This window comes from Ascidiella aspersa, chromosome 1, assembly GCF_963924565.1.
Source record: "Ascidiella aspersa chromosome 1, kaAscAspe10.2, whole genome shotgun sequence".
Taxonomy (NCBI): domain Eukaryota; kingdom Metazoa; phylum Chordata; class Ascidiacea; order Phlebobranchia; family Ascidiidae; genus Ascidiella; species Ascidiella aspersa.
In genome coordinates, this window is record NC_139447.1 from 33,222,887 (window position 1) to 33,243,300 (window position 20,414).

Consider the following 20,414-nt stretch of genomic DNA (forward strand, 5'->3'; position numbering starts at 1 on the left):
CATTTCTGTTGAAAAGTTGGCCATTAGTGTTCCGTCTAAGGTGCGCAATTGCGTAATTGCGCAACCACACCAGACAAATTGCGCATCAAAATATGCCTTTTGCGCATTTATATATAGTAACATTAGTATAACTTGATAAAATATACACTGTGACGCTACTGACGTTGTTGTAAAGTTAACTGCCATTTGCACAGGTTAGGGTTGGTTGAGATTAGGTTTTTTTCAAAATCTTAGGTTCAGTTCTCTTTGGGCTCCTCAAAATCTTGCAAAAACGGTTGATATTCAGTTGCATTGGCCCAAATGGTTCCTAATGTTCTGGTTCGGTTCGACCGCCTGCTTTGAAAATGAAATTTATTTATTGAATGGGCAAAGCATAACGCATATTAAAAGGGTAGCAACCGGAGTTGTTCATCCGTGACAAAAGTCGTTGATGCGAAGCTACAGCGGGTTTTACAAGATTTTGTTTTTAAAGTTTCCCGTTTCGTTACACGTTGGAAATCAATTATGCAGTGTAAATAGTAAATTACCGCAGTTGAAATGGAAGATTTGATCAAAGTAAAAGGTAAATGTGTGTTTTCTTTACTCGTTGTCCGCATTTTAGGCACTTTTCTCGTAGATCTAGGGACGTGATTAGAAATTTTGGCGCTGGAAGACTTTAGAATTGTACCACTTTTATTTTACAATAACAAAATGTAGTTGCAAAACCAGTCGTTAAAATTGAAAACTGTAAGAATTAATATAACACTACTTGACCTACCCCAACCCAAAAGCTAACCCAAATAATATGTTGATTTATTAATTTAAACACTGTGGTAGGATTCTTGGCTAGCGCCGAAATTTTCTGGTATGCAATTAAGATTTTATATTAACTTTAAGTTAGGAATCCTTACAGAGTTAAACCTTTTTCGTAAATGTAGGCCTGCATTCGTGCAATTAGTATTACTATGTGTGCACACAAAATGCTTTAAATACAAATATGAGTGTGTTCTTTCCACATAATGCAGACTGGTCTTAGATATTCTAGTATCAATTATAAACTGGTTTATATATATTTAATGCTCATGGTTGCAATTCCTTATCTTGGGTTAACTAGCAACAAACTAATATGTTTTGAAAAACTTTTTTACTACAAGGTGTTTGCATTAATAACTTACAGTAGTTTCACTTGTAGTAGCCACTTCGTCATATTGTGTTTACACAGAGAATTTTTGTTTTTAATCGATGTGTTGTAACGGAAAATTTTCAGTAAAAATCTATGGCCTAAATTCTTTGCAATCCTTTAAATGTTTGCGTTACTCCTTGCAGCCAATGTGCAAACGATAAGCGGAAAGTTTTCGGTAAAATTCCGTTACGTAGATTTCTTGCAACCACATTCTAATGTTTGCGATATCCTTGCAACGAATTTGCAAAAATTCAAATTGCTGACACCAATTTTTATGCGTCAAGGCATTTATATCCGTTTAATGTGAGCGCTTTGTTTTGAAATTCGCCTTATTGTCAACAATGCGGTATTTTTTAGAATCGAACGCCAGTTACGTCGCAATGTAGATCGAAGCGCTTTTGTTCAAGCCATATTGGGACAAAAATATTATTTCCGTCTATAAGAGTCGAGAGAAAAAGGTTTAGACCACGCCTTGTTGTCACGTGATTTATTATTGAAAATTGTAAGAATATCTACGTCAATATTTCCTGTGCATTTTAGAAATATTTTCGCCAATAAGTATAGTCGCACAATCGAATAAAAACCAGTATCACCCAGTACTGCCTAGTGCAGGGAGAAAATACTGAGACAGCAAAATTGACTGTTCATGTATCTGAACTAAAGGAAAGAATTGGACCTGAATGGCCTCACGAAGACAGGCCATCTCAAATCTTGTAGGAGTGTGGTCGATTCATCTTGGCAATTATATAAATGAAGACTCATTAATCCGACCCACCTCCTTCACACTTAACACAATGTTTTTAAAATCTTGTCTTCCCTATACTTTACTTGTTTAATATACTTAAGAAACATGTTTTTTATGAGGTTACACTAATAAGAATTGCAAATCACCCATTTCATAGACTCAAATAAAATGCTATTTAGAAACTGTATTGGCAACAAGCAACAAATCTTAATAGTTATTTTACATTTTACCTACATTCTGATCTTAAACTGTGCTAAACTCCAGCAAAGAAGGTGTTCATCAAAATAAAAGTAAAAATTCTAGTATAAGATAAAGTTACATTTTTCGTACAAATATACTTTTGTCCAGTCTGTGAGAATTTTTAGAGGAGGCAAAGTTGTATTTTAGCAATGTATATGAGTGTATACCTGTCCTTAACAATGTATACCTGTCTAGACAATATATACCTGTCTTAACATACTGCACCTGACCTGTAATTGCACCAATAAGTAAATAACAAAATATTATATACATTATATAATAATATTGAGTTTATATGTTGGTTGTTTTAAAAAGTGTTTTTTTAACCTAATCTCTTAAAAGATGCTGAGATTGCCAAGCTGCTGGCAGGAAACCGAGAGATAGCGGACGAGCTTCGCCAGTGTCAAGCTGACAAGGAGTTTGTTTGGTCGCTTTGGAAGAGGCTTCAGGTTTCATCACCGGACCTGACACAGGTACAAGCAAAAAATATGCAATTAGGTGTTTTTTACGCATTGCAAATTAATTCAGAGTTAAAGGACATTCAGCATTGCCACAAAGTTTTTGAACTGATTTGCGTATTAAAAAAAAAAATAGGATTTTCCCCAATTTTTTACATAATCTTTGAAAATATTTTTTGTCTAGTTACTGGTATAATACGAGTGGATCGACATTATCCTGATTTTTGAACAGTCTTTAAAAATGTTTTTGTCTATTTAAGTGTTTAAAAAGTGCTGCAGTGACACAAATATTTAAATATCGATTTGCTAATGTTCGAACCATGGCATTTACACTGGTTTGTTTTCAAACTTTTCAAACATTTGATGAGGTTTTTTTAAATCCATAAATTTTCTTTAAATGTTGTTGAATTTTTATAAAACTGTGTGACAACCCTGCACATTTACACAATGGTAATTAGAAGTAAGTTAAATTGTTGTTTAACGATTTTTTTAACATAAAATATTGAAATAATGACTGTGTAATTAAAATGTGATGTTGACATTTAAAGGTGTTGTCATTTTAAGCCCTTTATATCCAAACTTCCACAACTGAGTGTGTAGTTAAATATATGTTAGTTTATTTTAATTATATACTTTTTCCATTCCATAGGCGATCAGCATTGTGTTGCAAAGAGAAAAGGAGAAGGCAGAAACTAAAGACCGGAAAGTTCTGGAAATATTGCAAGGAAAAGATGAACTGATCAGAGACTTGCAAGAAACTGCTCGCTGCCTCGAAGCAGATAAAGACAAACTACTTGAACTGTAAGTTGCAATGCTTTAAATTAAAAAAACACTTTTATAAAATTTTTTAAAGAGTAAATTTGGTTAAAAGTCCAAGATGAATTGGTTTAAAATCCAATTTGGTAAAAATTGTTTAGCCCAGTGGTTCTCAATCGCCGGTCCACCAAATACATTACAATTTCATATCTCAATTGCAAAATTCAAGATGTTGAAAACTTATCCATCAAATTTAGAACTTCCCAGCTCCGTAATTTGATACATTCCGACTTAAAATGGAGTTAATGGCCTACTTAGGCAAGTGTTTTGCCTCACTGTTTAAAAGTAGGCTGCAACTCATTCAAGTCTTACACTTTAAGACCAGTTGTATGTGAAAGCTCAGAAGAGTTTTAGTTGTATACTGTTGCGTACAAATTTTGGGTTGATTTTAATTTTTGGTGGTCCACCGGTCCGCAAAATTTGTTTTGAAATTTTACCGGTCCGTATGCTAAAAAAAAAAGGTTGAGAAACAACTGGTTAAGCCTATTTCTTGCATGCTTCGAAATTGTGCAATTCTTTTGGGTGCCACTGTTTTTAAAATAATAAGAATTTAACTAAAAATTTAGTCCGCAAAAATAATAAAAATATTTAGAAATGCAATGCATTTAATTTATTGGTAAACAGCCATTTGCAAAACATGTTTATAATATTATTACCATGCTGGGCGCTCTAAATAAATAGCTGTAATTAACCACTGTGCAACTTTTAATTGTAATTGCAGGAAGGTGGCAGCAGAAGGCACAGCTAACAAGCAAGCGCAAGAATGTCGGAAAATTCAAGCCGAAATCAGTGTTTTAAAGCAGAATTCGGACATTTCAATTGTTTCAAAAGACCAGAAAATACAAGGGTAAGGTGGTCTGGACTAAACTAAAATATGCTAACGTATTTGTGGAACACTTTATTATATGCCATACCCATTTCCATAACTAAAGTACACGAAATTTGTGATTTTTTTACAACTTTGTACTTAAATTTAAACTTAGATTTAAACCTTACCTCAAGCTAGTTGTTTTTCTAGCCTGGCCTTGGTTAGGTCTACTGATTATTATTGTAAGCCTTTTAAAGAGGCATTATGTGAACTTTGTATTTATGTAACATTTTTTAACAAAAATTACACTGTATTTAACTGTACATACACAAAGATAGCATTTATTGGTATCATTTATGTTTTTGGTAAATGACTGATAGCTTGTGCGTTTAATAAAAATGTAATTAGTTTTGTTCGCTGTCTAATCCTTTGTCTCATTAAACCTTTTGTTCTTTTACAAGGCAACACAATTAAACTTTTTTTACAAAAGAGTGTGGTAAACAGATTTTCCAATTAACATTATAAAGATTCTGTGAGACAATGTTGGCTTGCGCATAGACTAATTCCCTTCTATAGTAAATTTATACCGTTCATAGTTGTTTTTTCTGACCCACTTGACTTATTTTTGTTACATTTATTGAAGATAAAGCAATGTATGGTTACACACAAAAACACACTTTAGATTGGTAAGTAGAAAAAAATGACCAATTTCAATTCTTTAAGAATAGAATCTCCTTTATTCTCATTATTTTGATTAAAAAATTAACAAATAAAAAAATAACAGTGTTTATCAATTTTTGTACTTTTAGAATCGGTATCAGTTAAAGAAGCCGCTTTTATTCAATAATAATGTAGCAAGCTAACACTCATAGAATACTATTACTTCACCTCTTTACAATATCCGTGTGATTTTAGAATTCAAGACGCATTAAAGGATTCTGAAGTCCAACAAGCACAGCTTAATGAACAGGTATTAAAAATTGATAAGGACAACTTGTTTCCCAGAATTCAAACCTAACTTTGATAAAAATTGGGTAGAAACCATATGTAAAAAAATGATATTTATAACCCAAAAAGTTACAATTTTGAGCATAAACATAAATGAAGTTGTTACTGTTTTACATCTTTTATATATATGTATTGTAGAGGCACAGCTATTTTAAAAATAGACACCTCATAATTGATAAAAACCAGACATCACAAAAAACACATTTGACTTCCTACTGCAGGGGCCTTACATTTTGTTACGGCTGACCCATGACATTTTTTTCGGTCAACGTGGACCAGGGTCGGCTTGAAAATTGAAGAAATGACGTCATAAATTGAAATCATAAAACTGCTGTTTTTGATTTGAAAAAGTGAAGTGAAACATAGTCTAACTACAGTCAAGGAGAATGCGCCAAATCGTTGTTTTTTGTAACTAAACCGTTTAATTTTGAAAAAAATATTTTATTTTTTAAGTAATACAATAAAATTTTAATAATGCCTTCATGGACCCCCTAAAACCAGTCCACGTACCCCAAAAGGGTCCACGGGCCCTAGTTTAAGAACCCTCAACCTAAAACACAGGTGACCAGTCTTTTTAGGGCTACATTCAAGAAGACGCCAAATGTTTTTTTTTTGGAACTAAACTATTTTTCTTTAACAAAATCATTCATTTTTTAAATAACACACTAAGATTTCAAATAAACCTTCATGGACCCCCTTATACTAGTCCACGTACTCCCAAAGCAGAGGCATGCAACATACGGCCCGCGGGCCACAGCACTGCCCGCGAGACCTATTTACGTGGCCCGCACAGACTACGTCAAGTAGCCCATTGTTTTTCAAAATTTTTCACTGTTTAAGAAGTTATTTGTAACGGAATCATTGGCATTTATCAATTTGCATTACGTCACACTGTCCGAACCTCCATTATTGCGTCATAGTGTGCATTGTAGTAAAACTGCCTTGTTTTGCTTGCAAAAAAGAAATGTTGATTATTAAAGGTGGAAATTGAACAAGCAAGATGTAGTTTGCCTGCTTTGTCAAAACGTTATATCAGTAATAAAAGAGTATAATTTCTAAGGGACACTGTAGTTAAAAACACTCTGCTAATTATGATACCGTTGTAGGTTAATTGCGGGTTGATAAAATGCTGCAATTGAAATAGTCTTTGAACAAACAACAAGAGGTATTTCATTGTTATAAGAAAGACGTTGAGCTTGTTACAAAACTGGGCTACAAGTTTTCGAAAGCAATTGCTGAAAAAGGAAAGCCTGTTCAAGACAAAATTCAGGAATCAGCTCACAGATGAGCACTTGTTAAGTGAACTTCGAGTTGGCACTTCTGCCAAAACTAACAAGATCTCTGGTGAGAGAAGATATCACACATCTCATTAATCGCTTAACGAGTAACTTGATTCTACACGGTTTTCCAATAAAAAATTTGTTTAAAAAATATATCTGTTGTTCGATTGTCCGGCCCGCACCACCATCTTAGTTATACATTATAGCCCGCTGCGATAAACAGTTGCATGCCCCTGTCCCAAAGGGTCCACGGGCCCTAGTTTATGAACCCCTGTTGTAACGGTTCATAGAAAACCGGTTATCGCTTCAACCTAAAATACAGGTGACCAGTCGTTTGAGGGCTACATTCAAGAAGACGCCAAATGTTTTTTGCAACTAAACTATTTTCTGTCGAACAAAATCAACCCATTTTTTAAATAATACACTAAGATTTAAAAAAAAACCTTCATGGCCCTATAAAACTATAGCTTACGTGTCCTAGTTTTTAAGAATCCCTGTTGTAACGCTTCGTAGTAAATCGTTTTTTTAGGAAGACGACAAATAGTTTTTTTGCAACAAAACTAGTTTCTTTGAGGCCTTCATAGACCGCCCAAAACTAGCCCACGTACTCCCAAATGGTAAAAGGACTCGTTTAAGAACCCCTGTATAACGATTTTGGACGCTTCAACCTAAATCCCAGGTGACCAGTCTTTTGAGGGAAATGCAGCAAATGCGTGAAAACTTGGAGAAGACGAAGGATGAAAAGTCTTCGGAGGAGCAAAAAGCGAAAAGACTCGAGGAAGAGATTCAGGACAAAGACGCCGTGCTAACACGCCTTACAAATGAGGTTAGTAAATTCCCCGCTGGCAAAGTAACTTGTTAATAGGTCGTGGTTGTTACTAGAGAAGTCTCATAATAATGGATCGGAGCCGTCGGCAAGTGGTAGTATCGGTGCCGATTTTATACTAAATTAATATACTAATTTCATCAATTACTTACAAATACAACCGAGCGATTGCTACTTGACTGTAAATTGATCTAAAAATGTTAGGTGAATAACTTGGGGTAACTAAGCTGCTTAACACTATAACAAAATTTGGCATAAATCGGGATAAAATAAATACCTGAACATTTGAATTTCATCTATTTATTTGTTTAAGAATATAATAATGACGTAGTTTGGTATCGGCTCAGTTTGCGATACTTTTTGCTCGAAATATCGGGCAGAGGTATCGAAATAAAATGTATACTTTCGGACATCCCTAGTTATAATCCTAGATTGTCTTTTACCTAAATGACTAGTTTATTTAATTGTTGTTTTGTCAATTTTATTATTAAAAAGAAAACTTGCGAGTAATTCAAGTACTTCATTTTCTTATTCGTTTTAAATGTAATATTGAAATTATTAATACAAAATACTCCTAGTTCAAAATATGTTAGTTTTTGTTAGATTGTTCCTCTATCTAGAAAGTTTATTTTACTTCCGAAGAAATTGTATAACAATTACCTGCTTCTTAATTACAATCAATTTCCATTTTCTCTTATAAAAGTATTTCTCAATCAATGGATAGCCGTTTATTCGGTTGAGCTGCCGGCTGCACTGGTTTTATACGGCTAGATTTATTAATATTGGTTCTGTTAAAGATATCTCTAAAATTTAAGAATATCGCGGAAACAATACCAAGACATAGCTTATATTAATTAAATCCGCACCAATCAATGGTAATTTCTTAAATTTTGTTCGCTTACAAAAAGTGATGATAATTGAGACGCCAAAAGCTTCGCTGTTGTACCTATACATAGTGTTTGAGGCGCCGCAAAAAAAGGCTGAAAAACATGGTGTAGATTTATTCCCTATGCCTTTTGATCCCTTTTTTCACCAACTCATACAGAATATATCACCTGGTTAAAAACACTCTCTCAATTTGCGAAATGTTGAGGGCAGTGTTTTTTTAAGGTGTTTTGGGGGACCGAAACGGTCCTCCAAATTTCTCCAGCGGTTTCCCAAATTTCGGACTTGCAACTTTTTGGTATTTAAACGAAACACTTGCGGTCTCTTAAAACTACTTAGCGGTCACCCAAACCAAACCTTAAAAAAAAATGGTTGAGGGTTAAGTATATTAATTTACTACGCACAATTTCTTGCAGTGTGTAAAGACGTTTACATTTCTCAGAAATTTGACCCAATTAATGAAATCAATCTACTTTTTCTGAAACCTTCCTCCGCCCTTTTTTCATGTACAAATTAAGGAGAACGTGATGATTTTTCATTTGCAATCAAAGAGTCAGAAAAACCTCAAAGCCAATTTGCGGTGCCTTTCAATCGACCGACTTTATCGATCCGAAGTTTAAGATTTTAGCCAGAAAGAATAGTTCCATCTCCATATCTATTAAATTGTGAAAAATTTCCGTAGTTTTAGACTGAAGTCATTTGTTTTATATAGTTTTATTAAAAAATTATTATTAAATTTTAATTTAAAAAACATATAGTATACAGTATTTAGAACCATGTTCGTTTTCTCGCAATTTAAGAAAAAATGCAATTTTATTAATTTATAAAGAAGAAGAATATTATTTAAGAAGTTTTTTTTTCAATATATAATTAAGAGGAACAAAATAGTGTTTAATAGCATGCTCGTTTTAGACAAAAAAGTTTTTTGCTAGTTAAAATCGTTAGCTGTCCTATTTCTGGACGAAAGTGACCGTCGAGTGCTGCCCTAATAAGGTAAAGACGTTTTTACTAAAACAATAGTGCCGCCAATTTTATGAGTTCAAGATTTAATATTCTAGCGAGAAAAATTACTTCCCAAATCTATACATGAGTTCATAGGCCAAACTGAAGCGCGCACGGGATACCGAGCGAATGCAAAGAACTGCGGGCTTTCAGTTTTGTATACTGTGAAAAAAATTATTAATTTAACATTTTTAAATGTAGACACACTTCGTTAGCTTCATGACGAGTGTTAATATTCAAAATAAAATTATTTTATTAACTTTTTTAGAATATAATAAAGCGTAACAAATAGTACTGAGAAGCATGTTTTTTCGCAAGAGACGTATAGTTTCAGAAAAGGTTTTTAATGACCTGCTTATTTCGAACAATTTTCGGTAAGAGTCATATTGACATATATATTTTTGTTTATTTTAGAAAAATTTATTTTCAAAATTGATTATTTATATCCTATAGACCAGTGTTTTCCAACGCATGCGTCGCGACCCAAATTTGGGTCGCCTGATTATTTTTGGGGTCGCTTATTTTTGAGGCATATTGTATCTTAGGCGAAAAATAACCATAAAATAATTTAAAACTTGAAGAGATCACAAAACTGGAAATCATAATCAGAAAATATGAAAACTAAATCGCGAAACCAACTGGAAGTTAAAGCTGACATGCGGGACTCTGCATGCTCAAGCAAAATAACGTCTCGATTTCAAAAACTCACTGGGAGCAAGCGAGTGCAACTATCTCATTGGTGTTTTGATAAACATATTATTTTCGGAAAAAGTAACTGCTTTTGTAGTGCAGTTTGTTTGCAACGCAATTGTATTTGCTTGGGTCGCAAGATTATATCAAATATTTTTTTTTTCAAACTGGGTCGCCTTAAAAACGTGTTGGGAACCACTGCTATAGACCAGTGTTTTTTTTCACAGCGACCTAAAAGCGTAAATTTAGCAGCAAAGCTTTGGCGACCTAATTCCCTTTACTGAACTTTTAATAAGTGAACAAAACACAAATAGCATAAATAAAAAAATTACAATTTATACAATATAAGCCATGTCTTCTAATTCTCCCAAAGTTTTCTCAAATTTTGGAAGAAATTTTGCTCAGGGCTTTTCTCAAGAAATCTAAACACCTAAACGAATGCAGTCGGCCACACAATATTGCGTCGCGACCCATGGATTGAGAACCACTGCTAAAGAAAAAAACACATCTAAGATTTATAACTATTTTTTGCGTGGTATTTGTGGCGTGTTACCGAGTAAAAACATTTCGCCTATTAAAAAAATGGCCGCGTTTGTCAGACAACAAAGCGAGCGCCGACACAACATGGCAACGACTTGTTTACGAAAAAAAAATGCGCGTCCGCCGATTATTGGCGATTAAGAACAAAAGCGCGCCGATGTTTACCGTAAATATGCTCTATACAGCGGCCTGAAAGCCGGGGTGCTCTTATCAGCGCAAAGCCCGTTTATTCCTCAAACTGCCGGGCGATTGTTGATTTTCAAATCACCCGGTTTCTTCTCTTAGCAGGCCTACCAAGTCGGTACAACACACAGCCTATATACTGCGCGTTAGAAATACCAAGCAAAGGGTCATTTCTGGCCGCAGCCGTCGCCTTAAGGACTGCCTACTTGGCCGTTGAGTTTTCTTTGCAAAGCCGGGCACTTTTGTTTGGTTTACACTCCGGGATTAAAAAGACAAGGAGAGGATTTTTGTTGAGTGCCTAACGCCCTGTGTCGGTCTGCGCAGAAAAAAACGCCTCTTTACGAGTTTCGGATGCTATTTAGCGAGTTTTTTTAGCGTTTGTTTAGAAAATTTCCGCCCAACCTCTATATGACAGTTTAGTTTCGAAAAGGTGAGTGCAGACAGAATTCTGGACTCCCGGTAGAATCGGTTTTTGTCTCTAGAGATTGGTTGTAGTTGAAATTCTGAAGACGTGTGTACTGTATTTCAGAATAGCAATAAGACCTGCTTTACAGCAATTTCGATGCAGCGGCGGTTAATCTGAATAGCTTTTTATTTACATAGCCTGTGTTATTCTGTCTAACTTATGAAATTGGCCAATTCGATGTTTTTAAACAAAATACTTTAGGCCTTCAGCGGCACCTTATTATGTGACTCTTTTTAGCTTTGGTAACCGATAAAAAAAATGTAAAAGACGGTTTCTTGGAAGTACTGACTTCTAAATATCTGCTCTAGTTAAACAGTTAAAAAAATTAGGCATGTTTTAAGAAACCGTTTGGTAATTTTGAAAGGCTGCTACGGTCCCTTAAACACCTTACAAACATTGCCTATAAGAGCGTAGACATTGTAAGCGCAACTAATAGTTGTTATTACGCAGTTGTAAAACTAAACACGAAAAGAATGTAGCTTACATGGCAGCCATATTTGTCGATTTAAAAACTGTAAATCGTCAATCGTTTGTAAAAGATCATTTAACGCAGTAAAAACATCCGTGCTTTATCAGGTCAAAGTACGATTAAGGTTACACAAATAAACGAAAAAAGACACGAGCTAGCCTCGGTGTTTTATGTTGTTTTTAAAACCCATTCGTCTTACAGAGATGTTAAGAAATGAAAACGGCATTTTCCACAAAGCGAACCAAGGTTCGAAACTATTACAGCTAAACTATAGTTTGTAGCAAGCATAAGTCTCAGCGTGTGTAAGCATAAGTCTCAGCAAAGTTATTTGCGAAATAACTTAAAGTAATTGACATCAAAAAGTCAAACTATTAAAATTATTCATTTTCCATTCCAATTAATACTTCGCACATATAGCAAACACCATAAACGGAACATCAAACTATTCATTTACGCCGAAAATTGAAGTGTATAACCTATGTTTTCCAAAAAAAAACATTTTTATCAAAACTCGTCATTTAGGCTTCAAACCGAGTCAAGTGATTAATTTTGCTTATTGAAGACATAACTGAAGTCATTTAAAGGCAGTGACCGGGGTGCATTGAAGTCAAATAATTGACTTAAGTCATTTGAACAATTTTACGAAAATAAAATGCGTGAAAGACCAATAGCATCTCAAACAATTCAAACAGACCGAACTAAGAGGAAATGTTTGTTTTCAGACAGCTACAATTACGTACGAAACAACCATTTTAATTGAAACACTTAAGTAATTTATAGGGTTAAATCCAAGTCAAGCCGAGTAAGTTTGCCCAAAATACTTATTAAGGTTATTTAAAAACAGTGACGAAAGTGCATTCAAGTCAAATGATTGACTTAAGTCATTAGAACACTGGTTTGTATTTTTTACGAAAACAAATTGGCAAAGATTAATAACATCTCAAACAGACCAACATAAGAGGAAATGTTTGTTTTTATACAGCTACAATTAAGTTGTTCGATCAAATATGCCCTAAAATCTGCCCAAACCCTGTCTCAAAACTGGTCGTTTCCCAGAAATCTCGACTCTCGGACGAAATCTCGCAGTTTAAGGTCGAACGTGATCGCATCAAGCAACTTAAGGAGAGCTGCAAGAAACACGAGGCAAAGCATAAGGAACTGAGGGATTCCTACGAGCAGCTGAAGAGCCACTGTCACCAACAGAAACAACTCATTCTGCAGGTTTGGACGTGACTTTGAGAGAAAAGATGAAATGTATTACTCGATAAAACTGTGCAACAGGGGACGTGGCGTTGTTTTGCACAATGTGCGCAAAAATGTACAAAAACTGTGCGCACATTTTTGCTATTTTTTTTAGAATGTGCGCACATTTAAAACAGCATTTAAAAACGTGCGCACATTTTTGAGTTAGGAGTTCACCCATTAACTATCTCAAAATGTGCGCACATTCTGCTAAAAAAAGTGCGCACATTTTTAAAGTCGTATTAAAGTGTGCGCACATTTTTGCCTGCACATTTTTCCGCATATTGTGCAAAAAATGCTAGCATTCCCATCTCAAACTGTGGGTTACGGAAGTTTGACAAACAGGGTTCCTTAGAGAAATATATATTTTTTCATTTTTCAATGAGCGAATGTTTGCCTTGGGCACGGAAATTTTTAGGCTGACTTCTAAGTGAATCACAAAGTTTATATAAAATAATTAAAACTAATGTCACATTGCTTTTCCTTTTTTAGGTTTATATATAGGTAATACTAAAGTTGAGTGTGAAGCAAATTTTACTGCGCAAATTTTCCGATGCGCGCTTGTGCATTTATAGGAAACAATAATAATAAGCCGTAAAGTTACAAGCTTATAGTAACGAACTACTAAACAAATGGAATATTTAATTTATCTTTTTACTAATAATAGCATTTGTTGTAGATTTAAAACTAAAAACCCTCAAAAAAAAAGAAAAATCAAAAGTAACCATATATTTAGTGTAAGTTATAACAAAAATTGCATTTCTATTTAAAATTTATATTCATCGAAACTCAGATAAAATAGTGATGTTATCATATACTTGTTGAGTGATGGTTGGCCTGCCCTACAGGGTCTCCACCGGTAGACGTTACATTCAGGTTAGAATGAGGTGTGTGTGGTGCCTTAAGACAAGCCGTTGTTTGTATATTGGCAGCTGCAAGAACTTCACAAGAGCACTCAGAAAGTCCTTACCGAACAACAAGAAGCTAGCAAGAATGGCACTACTGGTCTCCAGTCTATGTACAACGAAATTGCCAGGTAAGGGTGGTTTTCCGTTGTTTACTCCACTGTTTTTACGGCAGATAAATGGATACATTGCGCCAAAATAGTTGTTTTATTCAAGCTTTATTGAACTTGGGTATACTTTGCACGGATCTATAATGTAGCTTGATAAATAATCAATTGCAAAGCCAAAAAGGTCGAGTACATTGACATCACCTTGATTAAGACTTTTCGATACAATCTTAGTATCATCTTTCAGTTAATTTTAATAGGCTTGTATTAAACCTTTTTTTCTCCTACTTGTTAAGTATATATAAGATTTCAGGATAGGGTAGAATATTGTAGGCATTGAAATGTAGAACTTTTTTACCTTTACCAAAGCACTAGATTTTTAAATTACTGCGATATGCGAATTTACCAAATCGAAAGCGATCAGCTACATTCATGCAATCATGCTATTGTGCCATTTTTACCCTCCGTTAGTTGATATGTTAAATGTGACGACTAAAACGCCCCGTGACAATTTCTTTTACGAATATGGCACCGCATTTTGGTTGCGAAAGTCGAATAATTCCAACATTATTAAAAATACCGTTAGGAAAAATAATTAAAAATTAATCAAGTTCCTTTGAAGAAACGGTGAAAAATTATAGATTCTGGCTTCACACGAATAAAGTAAAAAAGATTACCCTGTCCTGTTGTTACATTTAGCGTCGAAATAAGATCACATTAAATATTGTTTTTGAATTCTCTTGAATATTCGATGAATTTATTTTATATCCAACTTAAGTTTCGTGTTTCAATGTGCCTTTAAAAAAACGAATAAAAATTTGTTTTATTTGTATTGATTGTGACATTTTTACTGTTGTGTTTTCGAATTATATTAAAACAACCCCAAGCGGTCTAATTTTAGATCTTTAAAATTATATTATTTTTCTTTAAAATGTCTTTGAATTTTGTTCGTAAAAATGTGTGCCAACCCTGTGTTACACTCAGTCGCGAAATGAGATTACACTACAAAAGAAAAAAATTTCACAGGGAATACCAACAAGTAAAACAAGAGAACTCTGACTTGAAACAGCGACTTCTAGAACAAGAAGAAGCGATTCACTCGACTGAAAAGGAGCTGAGAAAATCAATAGAAATGGCTTCAAGACGGGAACGGGTAAATACATTTCAAGTGGCGAAGCCAGTGGTTCTCAACCGGGGTGCCGCGGCGCCCTGGTGTACCATTTTTAATGCTCAAGGATGCCGATAGGTATTTGACATTTTTTAAGAATCTGATTTTGGCTCTTGATACAACTATTTGTCTATGTTTAGAGACCATTATATCAAATAAAATTTGAATTGTGTTGTTGTATAGTTCCATTTATAGTGACATTTCAGTAAAATACTCGAGAATTCCAGTCGTGGTTTCGAAAATCTGTTTATTATTTTTGAGGGGTTCCGTGAGCCATATAAGTTTGAGAATCACTGGGCTAAGCTGCGAAACTCTGATTTATAGCTAAAATATGATATGATTTGCAACAAGTTTGGTTTGGGTGACCGCAAGTGTTTCATTTAAATACCAAAAAGTTGCAAGTCCAAAATTTGGGAAACCGCTGGAGAAATTTGACACCTTTAAAAAAACAAAACACCTTTAAAAAACACTGAACAGGGTCATACAAATTTTGAACGTTTTTCGAAAACTTAATCTTACTCTGACCAGATGAAGCACGGTTGTGCGAAAGCTCGTCAGCTTAAAAATATAATTTGTTAACAGTGTCACTTGTTTTCAGTTTGAAATAAGGCAAATACGGCCATCAACCAAGATTAGTGGTTAAGTTGTAAAAAATATTTAAAAGTTGCTAAAGTGTGCAACTCTAGCAAAAAACAAAATATCGTTCGCAATAGGTATGTCCGATACTTGGCATTTTATTGCGATACCGATACCCGATATTTTGGACAAGCGCATCACGATCCGATACCAACGACGTCATAACCATGCTCCAATATTCTGGATAGATAAATTCATAGGACTGAAAAGCAGTTTTTATCGGTTAATTAGGCCTAAATTTGTTGAGCAATTGTTTTTTGATAAATTGAACTGTTTTGAGGTAGAATCGTAAATTTGATCGCAAATCTTTGCTGAAATTTTCACTCTCAACAATATGTATCGGATTGACACCAATACTGCCTTAGTATCGGACGAGTATCGATACTACCACTTGGCATTGGGTATCGGCTTCGAATCGATATTTACGGACATCCCTAATTCACAACAGAGACGTGTACATTTTGAACGTTGTCGCAACGTAATCCAATGTTAACCAGCCGCCAGTAAAATATTTATTGCATATAAATAATACTTGATAATAAATTGCAAAGCCAAAAAGGTCGAGTAGATCGGCAGCATCTTGTTTAATACGTTGCGATACGAACTTGTATCATCTTCAGTTAATGTCATCAATGTCATTAGTCATTAACTGAAGATGATACAAGTTCGTATCGAAACGTCTTAATCAAGATGCTGTCGATCTACTCGACCTTTTTGGCTTTGCAATTTATTACCAAGCTATACATTATAGATCCGTGCATAGTGTAACCAACTAAATAATACTTGTTTTCCAATATTTCACGATTCAATACGATTTTAACCAAACGTTTTAAGATAAGTTCATCGGTCGCGTATAGCTGTAAACCAGGAGTCGTAAGTTCGACTTTTACTCAACACCCAAGTGTTCATATTGCTTTAATCGAAAACAAAACGCATTTACACTGAAAATAATCCAGCGGGTCGCGGAATTAATTAGGCTCATTTGAAGCTGTATTTTAGTTTTCTGTTGACAGTAAAAAGCTTACAATCCGCATCCTCGAAATGTTTTTTCTATTAATTTCCTTGTTTTTTGTCAGATTTACGACTACAGTGACCTCGAGGATCAGCTTGCATCGCAGCAAAAGGAAATCGAGCGACTGAGGAGTAAAATTAAGGACAATTCACGGAGGTGAGACATCGTTCTATAATCCAGGGGTCGCCAAACTTTTGAATGAAGCTCCTATAATACAGTGTTTCCAAACGTTTTTTACCGGCGAACCAAAAAATAAAGCGTACGTTTAACAGTGACGCTTTGGCGACCCAATTATCTCCACTGAACGTTTTCAAGCTTAAAATCAACAAAGAAGAAATAAGACAGTAGCCTTAATAAAGTCAATTTTATAAAAATCTAAAGAAACTTAACCATATAAAACTTCTTTAATTGGCAATCCAACCAAATTAAACAGCAAAACATATTCGCTGGATATAAATTTAAACACATACTCACAATGTCTGTGGACTCTAAAATGGAGGTTAATAAAAACTGTTTCCGAAAAGGGTTTAAGTTAATAAGGTGGTGCCATAGTAGTTCGTAACTGACCCAGAAACCTCAATAATGCTGTCCCCTACTCTGAGCACAATTAGAAAGGTAATATCAAATCAGTTAGACCGCTTAACTTAAATATACCCCGCACAATGATGCCATTCGCATTACTATTCATGAGTAATTCGATACGACGTTGTGTCAACCGCTTTGCCGGGGCATGTAATTTGGCTTAGTGCGTCGTTAACAAAAGGATTCTGCGTGGGCCTAAGCTGTAAGTCCGGCCGGGCTGTTGGGGTTCGATGTTGGCCTTGTGTTTAATTTGGGGCCTTATTTGGGTCTGAATTGCCATCACCCTGGCATATGCGCTGTATTTTAACTTTGCTTTTTGTTTATTTTAACGATATCAAAATAATAATTCTTCGTTGATTGTTTACTTTATAAAAATATATGGCCTCACCTCTGCCGGTAATTAACTACATGACGTTTAACGGAGGCAAATGTTCGTGAAACCTTTCTGGCATAATATCACAGTCAGTCATTTTATTAGATGTAAAGAAAAATGTATTTCGCTCAAAAGACATCTTAAGTTTTAAGAAAAACCGTCGCCTTTAATCGATACTCCCGTTCACGTAGCTCTCCATGGGCAAACATGGCTGATTGATATCTGCAGTGAATTAAACTTTCAGACCTAAGTTTGACTTTTACAGGTTTTTGGAGAAAATAGAAGGCCTGAAAATACTTTTTTTTTTCCAGTTATTTCTAAGCTGGTTGTTGAAAGCATAACGATACCGGGATGTATTGTTTTCCAGAATATGCCTATTTAAATACTTTTTCTCCTATTCAGACGTTCCGATTCACCTTACGGACAAGACCAGACCTTTTCGCCAATCGTGGAGCGAGGTGTACAACAAAACGTAAGTATTACCATCTTAAAACGTCAATCTTTGTAAATGGCCGTATTTGTCTAATTCTAAATAGAGGAATCAGGTGGCACGATGTAAAGACAAATTATATTGAATTCCCGGCTTTCGCACAACCATGCTTCATCAGGTCAAAGTATGGATAGTGGATACGTATGGATACCAGGATGGATACTTTGACCTGATGAAGCATGGTTGCGCGAAAGCTTGTCGAGAATTCAATACAATTTGTCTTTACATACTGCGATTCAACATCACCGTTGTGAAAAAATTTACCTTTTTTTACCACTGGTGTACTTCACAAAATAAAAAGCTAAAATGGTCTAGTTTTTGCAGCCGTAATACTAGTATTTGACCGTTACACCTGGATTAAGTTATTTTTAGCCAATATTCTTCATAAAATATATCAACCTTTATTCTGCGATCTTAAAATCATCAGGCCAATTAAACTCACAGAAATGCCTTGAAACCAGAAAATATCGTAAAACAATAAAATCGTAAGAATCGAAGCAAACATTCCGGTTTACCTAAACACGAACAAGATATTTTCTAAATACACACCATGCTTTGTTTTAATTAAAAAAAAAAATATATATATATATAGTAAAATTCTTTTTTACTCCCCGCTTTTAAAGCGAGCTACAGAGCTCACAGAATGCGTCTCTCGTAAACGTCAATCTCTTGCGTTTGCTAATATCTGTTTCCCCTTCAAGGCTGTAAGATCAAGGTCTTACTCCCCGGTTCGCCAGAGCAAGCAGCTCGCCACCACACAAAAGCGACTCAAGGCAACAGAAACTAAACTGGAGGAAACCAAAAGACTACTCGACCTCAAGGTTTGCATCGGTCTTTTTGCTTTTTTAAGTATTGCTAAAGTCAGTGTTTCGCCACCTTTTTCGGCTTGCGGCACCCTACAGAAATTGTAAATAGTTCGCAGCACCGTTGTTCGCATTTTTGCTGGGTGGTTAACTGTAACGTTACAATAAACTAGTTTGGAACAGCACATTAACTGTGCAACAAGGTTGAGAAAAAACTTTTCAATTATTGACACTTTGGTCGTACAGAATTTGAAATATCTCTCGGCCCCTGGCACCGTAGAGTGAGAGTGCCGTGGCACCCCGGTTGAGTAGAGTGACCGTAGAGTGAGAGTGCCGTGGCACCCCGGTTGAGAACCACTTGCTTAGATTGTACTTATGCAAACGTTGCTCGCTTTTTCCAAAGATATTTAGGCACAAATATTTTAAGCTTTTTTTCGCTTGAATCATGAATCAAATGACTTGGCTACAAAGAAATATTTTAAGAGATAAAATTGATAGGCTAAGATATTTAAGCACAAATATTTTAAGCTTTTTCTCGCTTTATTTATGAGCGAGATGACTGGACCACGATGAAATATTCTGAGAAAATAATGGTAATGAAATAGCAGAAAAGCCTTTACATTATTTGCTCCTGGCCATCTTGCCGTTACAAGCCTTCAATTTTTTTTCATAAAATTATTTGGCAACCCTGTTCAATCAATTCCACTTAATACAAATACCGTACAAAGCTTTTGCATGGAAAATAACATGCGACTAGTATTTTTCTGACTGTATCCATCTTCAAACAGTGCTGTAGCGATCATTTTTCAATTAAAAACACTGTTTGTGCAGCGCGACGAGGTCAATGAAATTCAGCAAGCTCACAACCGAAGACTGGAACGTCTTAGATCGCTACAAAGCGACTACAAGTAAGTGCTCAAAATATTCACTTAAAAAGTTGGACGAATTTTGCCAAAAATAAAAGGAGTGATTGTTGGGAGCCACAGTTCAGTAACAACCATTCTGGGTGTTACTACAATTTTATGATTTTTACGGTGAATTTTTTTTACTTTTTATTTATCTTTAAATGTTTCTGACTAGTACTTATACTGTTGCGTTTGTTATTCAGACATACTGACGATGCCCTTTTTGGTGAAATATAAATATATATATAATTTATAAATATATATATCTTTAAAAAAGTGTCTTACCTAAACTACTTAGCTTTGCTAGATTATTTTGCTATTAACCTCCAACCATTTAGGTTATTTAAACCCTGATTTGGCTCGCAGTAATACGTTTCAATTTTACTATAGGATCCTTAAATCTTCCTCTTCGGACAAACACCACCGCTCCTCCTCCCCTCGCAAGAAGAGGAGCAACTTCGCGCCTCCGTCCTCCCGATTGGATCGCAGGGATCTGAGGCAGGAGACGTCAGAGACGGTTTGGAACGACCTCGTTTACTACAAGCAACAAAACAAGAACCTCGCACAAGACAAGTGATTGCTAGATTTAACAACCGTTATTTACTTTAGACTA

General features: G+C 35.0%; 1 protein-coding gene across 1 annotated transcript in view; it reads left to right on the forward strand.

Moving 5' to 3' along the window:
* The first annotated feature begins 479 nt into the window (after window positions 1–479).
* Window positions 480–20,414, forward strand: part of LOC146169873 (centlein-like) — a 35,904-nt gene continuing 15,969 nt past the window's right edge. The window contains exons 1-14 of the mRNA XM_083388894.1: window positions 480–562; window positions 2,490–2,620; window positions 3,255–3,406; window positions 4,143–4,268; window positions 5,145–5,199; window positions 7,197–7,343; window positions 12,635–12,799; window positions 13,753–13,856; window positions 14,859–14,985; window positions 16,713–16,804; window positions 18,006–18,075; window positions 18,795–18,914; window positions 19,728–19,804; window positions 20,192–20,374. Coding sequence (XP_083245020.1) covers window positions 538–562; window positions 2,490–2,620; window positions 3,255–3,406; window positions 4,143–4,268; window positions 5,145–5,199; window positions 7,197–7,343; window positions 12,635–12,799; window positions 13,753–13,856; window positions 14,859–14,985; window positions 16,713–16,804; window positions 18,006–18,075; window positions 18,795–18,914; window positions 19,728–19,804; window positions 20,192–20,374 — 1,574 coding nt within the window. The 5' untranslated portion in view covers window positions 480–537. The remainder of the gene's footprint in view (window positions 563–2,489; window positions 2,621–3,254; window positions 3,407–4,142; window positions 4,269–5,144; window positions 5,200–7,196; window positions 7,344–12,634; window positions 12,800–13,752; window positions 13,857–14,858; window positions 14,986–16,712; window positions 16,805–18,005; window positions 18,076–18,794; window positions 18,915–19,727; window positions 19,805–20,191; window positions 20,375–20,414) is intronic.